The sequence below is a fragment of the Bos taurus genome, chromosome 10 (genome assembly GCF_002263795.3).
Source record: "Bos taurus isolate L1 Dominette 01449 registration number 42190680 breed Hereford chromosome 10, ARS-UCD2.0, whole genome shotgun sequence".
In the NCBI taxonomy this organism is placed as follows: Eukaryota; Metazoa; Chordata; class Mammalia; order Artiodactyla; family Bovidae; genus Bos; species Bos taurus.
The window spans coordinates 103094617-103107203 of record NC_037337.1 but is presented as its reverse complement, the minus strand read 5'-3'; the positions used below and the strand labels follow the sequence as shown (position 1 = coordinate 103107203).

The following is a 12587-nucleotide window of genomic DNA, read 5'->3' as shown; positions in this document are numbered from 1 at the left end:
TCGATGGACGTGAGTCTGAGTGAACTCCGGGAGTTGGTGATGGACAGGGAGGCCTGGCGTGCTGTGGTTCATGGGGTCGCAAAGAGTCAGACACGACTGAGTGACTGAACTGAACTGAACTGATAGAAATATGATGATGGTTTAGTTGCTAAGTTATATCCAACTCTTTTCAACCCCATGGTCTGTAGCCCACCAGGCTCCTCTGTCCATGGGATTTCTCAGGCAAGAACTCTGGAGCGGGTGCCATTTCCTACCCTGTATCTCATTCTTTTTAATGGCGAGTAATATTCCATTGTGTGTGTGTAGTGTGTACTTAGTAGTTCAATCATGCTCAACTCTTTGAAGCCCGTGGACAGGCTGCATTGTCCATAGGGGTTCTCCAGGCAAGAATACTGGAGTGGGTTGCCATGCCCTCCTGCAGGGGATCCTCCCAACCCCAGGATCGAACCCAGGTCTCCCACATTGCAGGCGGATGGATTCTTTACCATCTGAGCCACCAGGGAAGCCCACATATGTACTGTCTCTTCTTTATCCATTCATCTGCCGATGGACATTTAGGTTGCTTCCTTGTCTTAGTTCTTGTAAATAACACTACAACAATTATTTATCTTACTTGCTCCATATAAACATATATATAAATAATGTTATTTACTTTGGGGCAGTGCTTAATTTTGTATACAATGGAATCACTGTAGATATTTTGGGGGAACTTGCTGGATTTTCTTCACTAACATTTTTTTTGTGATTCATCCATGTTCATTTTTATAAGAACATTTGGACAATTCTTTCATTTTCAACCTGTATAGCATTCCATTGTCTAAATATATCTTTTTTATCCAGCTTTGTTTCCAGTTGTTTGCCATTAGAAAGAGTGTTGCAGAATAAACTGTTTTTTACACCTATTTCAGTGCCTGTGCAAGACTTTCTCTATGTTGGTAGTAGAAATGCTGGGTCATAGGGCATGTGCATATTTAACTTTACTACATAATACTCTAGTTTTCCAAAGTTGTTTTATCAGTTTATGCTCTCACCAGCAATGTAATGAGTTCTCCTTAGGGTATGTTTTTCCCAACACTTGGCATATCCAGATTTTTAAAGCTTGTGTCATTCTGATGGTATGATGGGTTTTAATTTGCATTATGTATATACATACTCCATTAATTTATTATATATAATACTGTATTGGTTTGTAGTGTGATATATTCTAGATACAAATCCTTTGTTTTAGGTATGGCAAATATATTCAAATCTGTGACTTGACTTTTTACTTTTTTTATGGAGTCTAATTGTATTGTAGTTCTAAAGCATGAGATTAATCAATCAGTCTTTAGCTATATGCATATAATTTGTGACTTCTATGTTGAGGTCATAAAAATGGGGGTTTTTTTTCCTGTGTTTAAAATTTTTGTTTGGTATTTAGCTCTTCTTCTGATGGAACTTACAGTTGTGCATAGTGTGAGGTGGTTGTTGTTGAGTCATTAAGTCGTGTCTGACTCTTCGATGCCATTGGGCTGTAGCCCGCCAGGCTCCTCTTTCCACGGAATTCTTCAGGAACGAATACTGGAGTGGGTTGCCATTTCCTTCTCCAAGGGATCTTCCCAACCCAGGAATCCAACCCATGTCTCCTGCATTGGCAGGCGGGCTCTTTACCACTGAGCCATCAGAGAAGCCCATAGTGTGAGGTAGGCACTTATTTTTCCACCACATATTGATAGCCATTTGTCTCAGCACCATGTTTTTTCAAAAGCCCTTCCTTTTACGATTGATCTGAAATGCCTTGTGTATCAAGTTTCCGTGTATTCACAAGTTTGGTTCTGGGCTCTATTCTGTTCGTTGGTCTTGATCCATCCTGAGTCATTTCCATTCTGTTTTAATTATAAATCTCTCACCTTATTATTCTTCAGGAGCATCTTTATCTTTCTCCCTCCATTAACCCTCTTCCATATTTTAGGATCAACTTGTCAAGTATCATGAAAACCTATTAAAATGTTTTAAAATAATTACAGTAGGTCTATATATCAGGTTGGGAAAAAATTATGTCTTTAGGATACTTAATCTCCCTATCCATAACCTTACTCTCTCATTTTTTGTCATTATTTCAATAAAACATTATACTTTTTCCATTAAAAGCTTGACATCTTTTGTTAGCTTTATATCGGCATGTGCATTTAAACACTATTTGAACATATATAGCGTATCTATTTTATATATATTTAAGTGCTATGTCTGTTGCTATCATAAATTGCTCTTCTGTCCATGGGATTCTCCAGACAATACTGGAGTGGGTTCCCGTGCCCTTCTCCAGGGGATCTTCCTGACTCAGGGATCAAACACATGTCTCTTAAGTCTCTCGCATTGGCAGGCAGGTTCTTTACCACTAGCGCCACCTGGGAAGCCCATTTATATATATCTAAGTACTATGTCTATTGCTATTATAAATTACATATTTTTAATTTACTTTGTTACCAGTACAAAGAAATGCCTTTTTATGTTTTTGTCCAGCAAATTTATTATTAGGATTAATAAGAGAATTTATCTTTTATATCTTATTGACATTTCTATATAATCTATATATAGCATCAAAGTAATACAATTTTGTTTCTTCTCTTCAAATATTTATTCTTTTTACTTTTTTTCATTGTCTTGATTTGCTGCTGGGACCTCTAGTATAACATCACTCAAAGGGGGCAGTGGGCATCTTTTTTTATTTTTTTAAAGTATTTACTTATTTAGCTGCTCTGGTGTTTAGTTGCAGCATGTGGGACTTCGGTTGAGGCGTACAAATTCTCACTGTGGCACTGAGAGCACAGAGTCTTGGCCACTGGGCCACCAGGGAAGTTCTATGGTGTAACTTCAGGAAAGATCCTTATTTCTGATTTTACCTGTAAAATACCTATAATAGACTTCTATTAATGAGTGCATGTGTCTGCTTATGTATATTAAGAAAACCTTTATAAGTCTAAGTAAATTTGCCTTTTTCCCCAGCTATGAGTTTTTTATGATAAATTCACTGAGTATTGGAAAAAAACATTACTACCACTCCATAAGCTCCTATGCCATCTTCTAGTTGGATATTAAACATTCAGCCTATGTTCTTTTTGAGGACAGCCCAAAAATATATTGTACATATTTAAATTACCAAAAAGTCTGTAACTTTACCCTTCAGGGTAAAAAGTCCATCAAATACTTTAACATTGTTTACTCTTTCTACACTTAGGTTATTGTGTTTTATTTTTCTAACCACTTTACCATTACTATTTTATATTTAGATTACAAAATTGATACATTTCTATTACTCTCCCTTTTCTCTCACTAGGCCTTCCCTCTGCCTCAAATGTATCATTTAGATGCTTAGTGAGGATCTGACAGGTGCAGCAATCTTAGTTATCTAATAATGTTTATCATGCAGTCATTTTTTTTAAAAGATTTTTATTGAATAGAGAATTTTCGGTAGGAAGTTGTTTCATCACATTCATGATGACCTTCTATGCTATGTTCTGGATCCCACTGACATTGAGAAGTCAGCTGTTCTTCCTTTGAGAAGCTGCACACAATGTTTTACCATTGTTTTAGTGAAACAAAATATATAGTAAAACCAGGCACAACCAAGTTTCTAACAGATATAGGAGATAACATAAATTTTATATGGCAAGATGCTTCATCTACAATCTCCATAATTCTAAAAATTAACAAATTTCCATAACTCTAAAAATTATCTTTCCAAAATTTTCCCAAAATTGTAACCAAAGTTACAAAATTGGAGGCTTACTTTAACGTGCCTAAGTATCTTATTACCCAGTTTTGTATGCAGAAGACACCCAGATGTTGATGTTAAATCTGAAATTGTCTTCCCCACCTCTAAGATGCCAGCACCTCCACTGCAGACACCTGCCTAGGAAGGTCAAACATGGACATGTAGCACCCAAGGTAAAATTATAAAGAAGGTATTTGTGGTAACATGAATATGACTTCTGATTATGTGCATAAAGCATAAAAGCATATCAGTATTAAAGAGCAGGGAAACAGAATTTTCCAGATATTATACCAAATGAAGAATGTTCAAATCTGAAAAAAAAAAGAGAAAAGGAATAATAATAAATACATTTATTTTAGATCACAGCACCACCAAACTTATCTAACTTTCACTGTATAAATCTCTGTTGATAAAACTGCAGGTGATTTTGCAAACCATTTAGTTTATCCCATTGGTTCTCCTACAACCTTAGACAAGAGAGTGCTGGTATTACAGTTCAGATCCTCGCTCTAACATTTAGTAACTGTGTGACGCTAGGCAGGTCAGCCAAACTCTCTGATGCTCTTGCAAATTAACCTCCCTGTCCTACAGTGCAATAGGAAATTTGAATAGGTTTTCCATGCCAAGATACACTGAGTAATAAAATTTCCCAGAAAAGCTGGATTATCTGCCTCTGGCCTCCACCTGAAGTGGCAGAGAAGTCCAATCCCTCCCTGTTTCATGCTGCTAGAGTTAGGTGCTAGAGCTGCAATACATCTGTTACAGTGTCTTTACATTGAGTTACAACAATCTTGTTTCCACCTCTCTCCTCTATTGGACTGGGAGCTTCAAGACCCAACTACAGTGCCCAGACACTTAGGAATGGTGTCTCTGCAGAACCATGTCACTCTTCTCTTCAGGCTACCTAGCAAAGAGCTGCCACGCAAAGGGAGGGACAGTTCACCTTTGAAGGCCCAGAGATGCCCAACATGGAAATGGCAGGAGAGCAAACACTTGCAGGTGCTGTGGGTAACAGCTGCCTCTGCCTGTAACCCCACACCTGCAGCTCCTCTGTCCTCCCTTTAGAGGGTTAGTGATGCTGGGAAAGCCACACCCAGGACTACAGCCTTCCTCATCTCCCCTGCTCCCAGGGGCAGGGAATGCGACCCCATGGGATTCTTCTCTGCCTACTGAATTGTTACTCTGATTAATGTCTTCCAGACTGTGAGGCTTATCATATTAGAGCTGTCTGTAATGGTCCCCAGGATACTGATATTACAATAAGGTTAAAAACCCACCTCGATGGTGCTGCTTACAGGTCTCGATCTATGGAAAAGAAAACGGAGAAAGGAAACAGTTAAGTTTGACTTCAGAAATACTGCGTACTACAGAAGTCTAAAATTGTTATAAACAAAGATGGCAGAAGAGCCTGTGAAGAAATACCTAGACCTTTCCTACCAGCCTGAGATCCCAAGCCATCCAGAGAACTGGAGGATGCCAGGGTTGGAGGGCCCTACCATAGCAGGGCTTGCACACAAGGCCCGTGCCTTCCGGAGACCCTCCTTGGTCCTGGGTGTGCCCGAGGCTGTCAGGAGAGCCAAGGAGGCCACAGGGAAGAAGCCTTGGGAGTGCCTGTGCACGTGCTACTGCTCCCCGCTCTCACTGCAGGGAAGCCAGTGTTCTCAGCGACCACACTGTGCCCAGCTCTCTCAGAGGGTGCCACTACGCAGAGGTTTAATAACATTCCCTGATAATCCCAGTATGCAGACGTTTTTATATCAAAGCAGCTATATGCCGCAGCTGTGCTCAGATACAACTGTCAGTGGTTAACCAAAGAACTTGAAAACTTACCCCACTTAACTATCCGGGGTTGTTCCAAAGTAACGTGTTTCACTCGGCAGCTGTACTGATCCTTGCTGTTGGGAGTGAACTCAGCGTGGGACAGCAGGTAGAAAGACCAGTCCTTGCTGAAAGACAGGTCTGACTGCTCCGATTTAATCTTCTCCCCATTCTTCAGCAAATCGATTTCAATCTGGGGTGGATGGAACCCATACACATAGCAGTTCAGGTAATTTGGCTTTCCATCTTCTGGTGGGTGTCTTGAGTACACTTGAATCTTTGGAGGACCTGAGGAGCGGCAGGGAAAGACAGATGAAATTGCAGAGTATTCCACTTGGGGCTACCTTGGTCTAAAGCTACATCAGGCACCAAATGTTTATGTTGGATCCCCCATTTCTCCCAATTCCACTTTCCCTCGGGCCAAATGACCTTCCATTTTTGCAAAAGGCCACCTCCAGTTTGTGGGATACACCACGACTTAGTATCTTTCCAACATAATTCCCCTGCACATGTCTTCCAGGCTTTTTCTAGCAGATTTCTAGTAACATCTTTTTCTGTCAATGGACATTGTGCTGTATCTTTTAAGAATTGTGTGTGGAGGCTCTCAAGAAGGCTTCATGGCTCCTCAGCACACAGAATCTATATCACTCAAGAGTCTACATGATTTGGCCCCAGTCTACTGATCGAGCTTCATTTCTCACGTCACACACCCTCCAGAGTGGCCACATCAAAACACTCCCTGATTATACCGTTTCAGCCCCGTCAACTATTTGCCTCACATTGACTTCTTTCTTCCTGGTCTCTTGTCTAGATGCACACCCACCAGACTTCTCAATAGGTGCCTAGCACAGAGCCCTGCACAGCGCAGCTGCTTGGTAAATGGCAGGTGTAACTACTGTTACCTGCTTGCTCAGGTTCCTAACAGAGTCAACCCAAAGTATATTTCTACAGAACACAACCTGTTCATCATGTCTAGAGTGTATATGACAAATCTCTATCTGAATGTGCACCTGATTTCAGGAGCCAGACAACAAAGAAACAAAAGTGAAGCGCCTACAGGGGCTGGAAAACACCTCAGACGAGTGGGTTGGGCTGGGTAAGAACAACAGGGAAGAGTGAGGACTGTGGCAAATGGGAAACATCATACTCTCCATTAGGACCAAGTGGAGTCATGCATGTGACAGTGGAATCTGCATTTTTAATGAGCATGGTCAAGTGACTTCCATACTCTGCCAGGTTGACGATATTATATGTTGCTACAGAACAGGGGGTTTGCTAATGGAATGCATGTCTAGACACTTCATGGGAATGTAGAAAGAAAATATTATAAACTCCATTTCTCTATTAGCCAGGCCACTGTGATCAGATGTATCTCTCTAGAAACATCCTATTATCAAAGAAAATGTCCCCAGTTGTACCAAGAGTTAGGTTGGAAATACAATGAAGCCCTGATATTTTTCCACAGTTGAAAGTGAAGATAAATCAGAAACCTCTGTGCATTTGAATTTCTAATAACTTGTTATTGTACTGTACATACTACTACAGTAGTGAAAGCACATTTTCACCCCCCTGGCATTTCCCCTTTGAGGGAGATGGGCAGGTTTGTGTGCGTGCGGGGGGGGGGGGGGGGGTGGGGGGTGGGTAGGGGGTGGGGTGTTTGTTTCACTGGGTTTTTTCCTAAGAATATCACAAATGGAACCTGGAATGTCAGGTCCATAAATCAAGGCAAATTGGAAGTGGTCAAACAGGAGATGGCAAGAGTGAACATCAACAGGCTAAGAATCAGCAAACTAAGATGGACCGGAATGGGTGAATTTAGCTCAGATGACCATTATATCTACTACTTTGCATAGGAATCCCTTAGAAGAAAGGAAGTAGCCATCATGGTCAACAAAAGAGTGTGAAATGCAGTACTTGGATGCAATCTCAAAAATGACAGAATGATCTCTGTTCGTTTCCAAGGCAAACCATTCAATATCACAGTAATCCAAGTCTATGCCCCAACCAGTAATGCTGAAGAAGCTGAAGTTGAACAGCTCTATGAAGACCTACAAGACCTTCTGGAACTAACACCCAAAAAAGATATCCTTTTCATTACAGAGGATTGGAATGCAAAAGTAGGAAGTCAAAAAACTCCTGGAGTAACAGGCAAATTTGGCCTTGGAGTACAGAATGAAGCAGGGCAAAGTATAATAGAGTTCTGCCAAGAGAATGCACTGGTCATAGCAAGCACCCTCTTCCAACAACACAAGAGAAGACTCTACACATGGACATCACCAGATGGTCAACACTGAAATCAGATTGATTATTTTCTTTGCAGCCAAAGATGGAGAAGCTCTATACAGTCAGGAAAAACAAGACTGGGAGCTGACTGTGGCTCACATCATGAACTCCTTACTGCCAAATTCAGACTGAAATTGAAGAAAGTGGAGAAAACCACTACACCATTCAGGTATGACCTAAATCAAATTCCTTATGACTATACAGTGGAAGTAAGAAACAGATTTAAGGGCCTAGATCTGATAGAGTGCCTGATGAACTATGGATGGAGGTTCATGACATTGTACAGGAGACAGGGATCAAGACCATCCCCAAGAAAAAGAAATGCAAAAAGGCAAAATGGCTGTCTGAGGGCGCCCTACAAATAGCTGTGAAAAGAAGGGAAGAGAAAAGCAAAGGAGAAAAGGAAAGATATAAGTAGCTGAATGCAGAGTTCCAAAGAATAGTAAGGAGAGATAAGAAGGCCTTCCTTAGCAATCAATGCAAAGAAATAGAGGAAAACAATAGAATGGGAAAAACTGGAGATCTCTTCAAGAAAATTAGGGATACCAAGGGAACATTTCATGCAAAGATGGGCTCAATAAAAAACAGAAATGGTATGGACCTAACAGAAGCAGAAGATATTAAAAAGGGATGGTAAGAATACACAGAACTGACAAAAAAAATCTTCATGACCCAGATAATCACAGTGGTATGATCACTCACCTAGAGCCAGACATCCTGGAATGTGAAGTCAAGTGGGCCTTAGGAAGCGTCTCAAACAAAGCTAGTGGAGGTGATGGAATTCTAGTTGAGGTATTTCAAATCCTGAAAGATGATGCTGTGAAAGTGCTGCACTCAATATGTCAGCGAATTTGGAAAACTCAGTAGTGGCCACAGGACTGGAAAAGGTCAGTTTTCATTCCAATTCCAAAGAAAGGAAATGCCAAAGAATGCTCAAAGTACCGCACAATTGCACTCGTCTCACGCGCTAGTAAAGTAATGCTCAAAATTCTCCAAGCCAGGCTTCAGCAATACGTGAACCGTGAACTTCCTGATGTTCAAGCTGGTTTTAGAAAAGGCAGAGGAACCAGAGATCAAATTGCAAACATCTGCTGGATCATGGAAAAAGCAAGAGAGTTCCAGAAAAACATCTATTTCTGCTTTATTGACTATGCCAAAGCCTTTGACTGTGTGGATCACAATAAACTGTGGAAAATTCTGAAAGAGATGGGAATACCAGACCACCTGACCTGCCTCTTGAGAAATCTGTATGCAGGTCAGGAAGCAACAGTTAGAACTGGACATGGAACAACAGACTGGTTCCAAATAGGAAAAGGAGTTTGTCAAGGCTGTATATTGTCACCCTGCTTATTTAACTTATATGCAGAGTACATCATGAGAAACGCTGGGCTGGAAAAAGCACAAGCTGGAGTCAAGATTGCCAGGAGAAATATCAATAACCTCAGATATGCAGATGACATCACCTTTATGGCAGAAAGTGAAGAAGAACTAAAGAGCCTCTTGATGAAGGTGAAAGAGGAGAGTGAAAAAGTTGGCTTAAAGCTCAGCATTTAGAAAATTAAGATCATGGCATCAGTCCCATCACTTCATGGCAAATAGAAGGGAAAACAGTAGAAACAGTGGCTGACATATACAGATGGTGATTGCACCCATGAAATTAAAAGTCGCTTACTCCTTGGAAGGAAAGTTATGACCAACCTAGACAGCTTATTAAAAAGCAGAGACATTACTTTGTCAACACAGGTCCGTCTAGTCAAGGCTATGGTTTTTCCATGATCATGTATGGATGTGAGAGTTGGACTGTAAAGAGAGCTGAGCACAGAAGAATTGATTCTTTTGAATGGTGGTGTTGGAGAAGACTCTTGAGAGTCCCTTGGGTTGCAAGGAGATCCAACCAGTTCTGCCTAAAGGAGATCAGTCCTGGGTGTTCACTGGAAGGACTGATTTTGAAGCTGAAACTCCAATACTTTGGTCACCTTATACAAAGAGCTGACTCATTTGAAAAGACCCGGATGCTGGGAAAGATTGAGAGCAGGAGGAGAAGGGGATGACAGAGGATGAGATGGTTGGATGGCATCACAGACTCAATGGACATCGGTCTGGGTGGACTCCAGCAGTTGGTGATGGACAGGGAGGCCTGGCGTGCTTTGGTTCATGGGATCGCAAAGAGTTGTACACGACTGAGCGACTGAACTGAACTGAACTGAAGAGGAGGAGGTGTATCAGACAGGCCTACTTTGAATCTGGCCTAACTTACTGGGGGGAGTTATTTTAGCTTCTGTAGTTTAATTGAAAACTTAATTTATACCCAGGCTGAAATAAAACCTACACAGGGAAAGAGCAGAAAATAGACCTCTTCCTCCCAAAGTGAATCACACTTACATGTTTTTTGTATGTCTTCTAGAAATCCCCCGTGTATTTTCCAGGCATGTATTATCTTGGAAATTTTCTAATGAACATACTTTTTAGTGTCTGCTTGTTATTTTTTTAAAGAATTCTATAGCCACAACAAAATATCAATAATAGTGATAATACAGATATCATGTGTTTTTTTGGCAAATAAATTTTAAATTCCATTTTCACATGAAAGAGAAATCCGAGCTTCAGTGTACTTAGAAGGTATCTAAACACAGTGTCCCTGACAACCTGGGTAAGTGTGTTGATTATTCAGCCCTAGTTTTACAACCTTTCTGACTGATAAACCTTCACTTACTCAAAACTGAAAGTAGAGACACACTTCATATTGGAAAGAACCAGGCAAGGAGCCAAAGGAGGAAGCCCTTTGTGAACAAAGGTCACAGCCCATACCCACCCAGCTTGCTCCCTAGAATCTCACCCCAGAAGATTGTGAAAAACGCACCAGTGACTGCCCAAGGGGCGCACCACCCGGCCAAGGCTCTGGTCAGGTTCTACTGTCTGCGACTGATCCCCTGCGGGGTTAACTTACTTCAACTTTTTAGCCTCCCTTTCCGCATTTGTGACATTCTGATGATAGGCACCGTATTTACATCGCAGACCCCTTTCACAATTAAATGACGCGGCACAGAGTGCGGGACAGACAGCTGTCAACGGGGACCTCTATGATTATTATTAAAAGCGAAGTGTAAGGAGAACAAGAGAATTAACGACGAGAATCAAGGCATTCCACGAAAGTCGCCAGAAAATTCCTCATTCTGGTTTGGTCCCTTATTTGGGGAAAAGTACAGAGGGGCAGGTGAACCTGCCCGGCTCCTGCTGGAAGCTCCAGGCCCTCAGGATGCCAGCTGGCCGACATACGCTGGCGGCGACTCCCCCAAAGCCCACGCGTTGTCTCCACCCGTTCGCAGCCCGCAACCCTGCCCTCTGGGACCCGCCAGCCCGCCCCCCACTCCAGAGATGCGCGGGGGCAGCCAGAGCCCCGCGAACCAGCGCAAGAGAATCCCTCCCCCACCTCGCCCGCCCTGAACCACATCCGCACCCAGGAACTCCGTCCCGACCCACGCGGTACCGTCCGGGCGAGCCAGGGGCTCCCTCCCCACATCCCGGGGAAGCTGGCGACCTGGGGTCGCACCCCCTCCCCACTCCCCGCGCACCCCGCCGCTTCCACCGCCCGAGACGAAGCCGGGTGCTCCTCCACCGAGCTGGGAAGGAAAACTTGGGAGCGGGACCGGGGTAGACAGAGTTAGTGCCCAGGGTGCCAAGTGGGTGTGATCGGGACAGGACGGGCTGGCGGAAGAGGGGAGAGAGGAGAGGACACTCACGCTGGATGGCGTCCAGTCCAGACAGCGACAGCAGCCCGAGAAGGACCAAGGCCACGAAGCGAGCCATCCTTGCAGCAGCTGCGCGGTGGCGGAGTGAGCGGCTGGGTTCGGCGCTCGCCTTTATAGTCCGCACTCAGGCAGCCAATCGGAAGCCTGCCCGCCGGGCCGTCACAAGTCTCCGAGCGAACTAGGCCCGGGCAGGTTAGAAACAGGCTTCCCCGTTTTCAGTTTCATTTTCTAGTAAGTCTCATGATGCTTAGGAAGGCAGGGTTGGGCTCGGTGCATTCGCTGCCTGTACTTCAGCGCCCTCTTATCTGGGGTGCGCGCCCAAGCTTGCGGCGCACACCGCTCACCCTAGAACTTCAGTGTGGACGAACCCTCGCTTTTCGGAACAGCACCGGAAAGGCTAAGGGACTTGCTTACCATGCATGCCACAGCCAGTTAGGAGCCTAGCACCTGGTTTTCAGTTGGGAAAACTGAAGCCTAGAACTGTTAAGGGTAAGGACAGAGACTGAACGATACTGGGCAGAATCAGAACTCGGTTCGCAATTCCAGCCCAGAAATACGTTGCAAGTCTTCTGGATTCTCTGGGCAGGAAACGTTTCCAGGAACCTCGAGGCCTCATGGAGCCAGCTCAGAGAACCATCTGGCATGAAGGAGGACTTTCTTGCTTCCTGAATATGTTCCAAAAAGGAAAGGCCTTTCGGAACGTCTGTGCCAAGAAACTGGTCCGTGTCTTGCCGTTGTAATTTAAGTAATTGATGGTTTGTGGAGAAATGACCACTGAGGGTAAAAACTCGTATAAAAGCAGTAACTGCTTAGAGCATCAGAGTATCTACCGCCTCGAGGGACGTTACTCCCTGCGAATTAGCACACTAGAATGGTGGTTGGCACGGACTAGGTACTTGATGAACTGAATGAATGAGTGTACAGATGAGTGGCTGGTGAAACTCACGAAGGAAGGGACGGCTGAACATATGAGGGAATACGTG

The 12587-nt window shown here is 43.3% G+C and overlaps 1 protein-coding gene across 1 annotated transcript; it reads right to left on the bottom strand.

Moving 5' to 3' along the window:
• Positions 1–3412: 3412 nt before the first annotated feature.
• B2M (beta-2-microglobulin) lies at positions 3413–11698 on the bottom strand. Its single transcript, NM_173893.3, is given in 4 exon segments — positions 3413–4065; positions 5032–5059; positions 5585–5860; positions 11596–11698. Coding segments are annotated over 3 exon segments (357 nt in total). The 5' UTR covers positions 11663–11698; the 3' UTR covers positions 3413–4065; positions 5032–5045.
• Between the last annotated feature and the right edge of the window lie 889 nt (positions 11699–12587).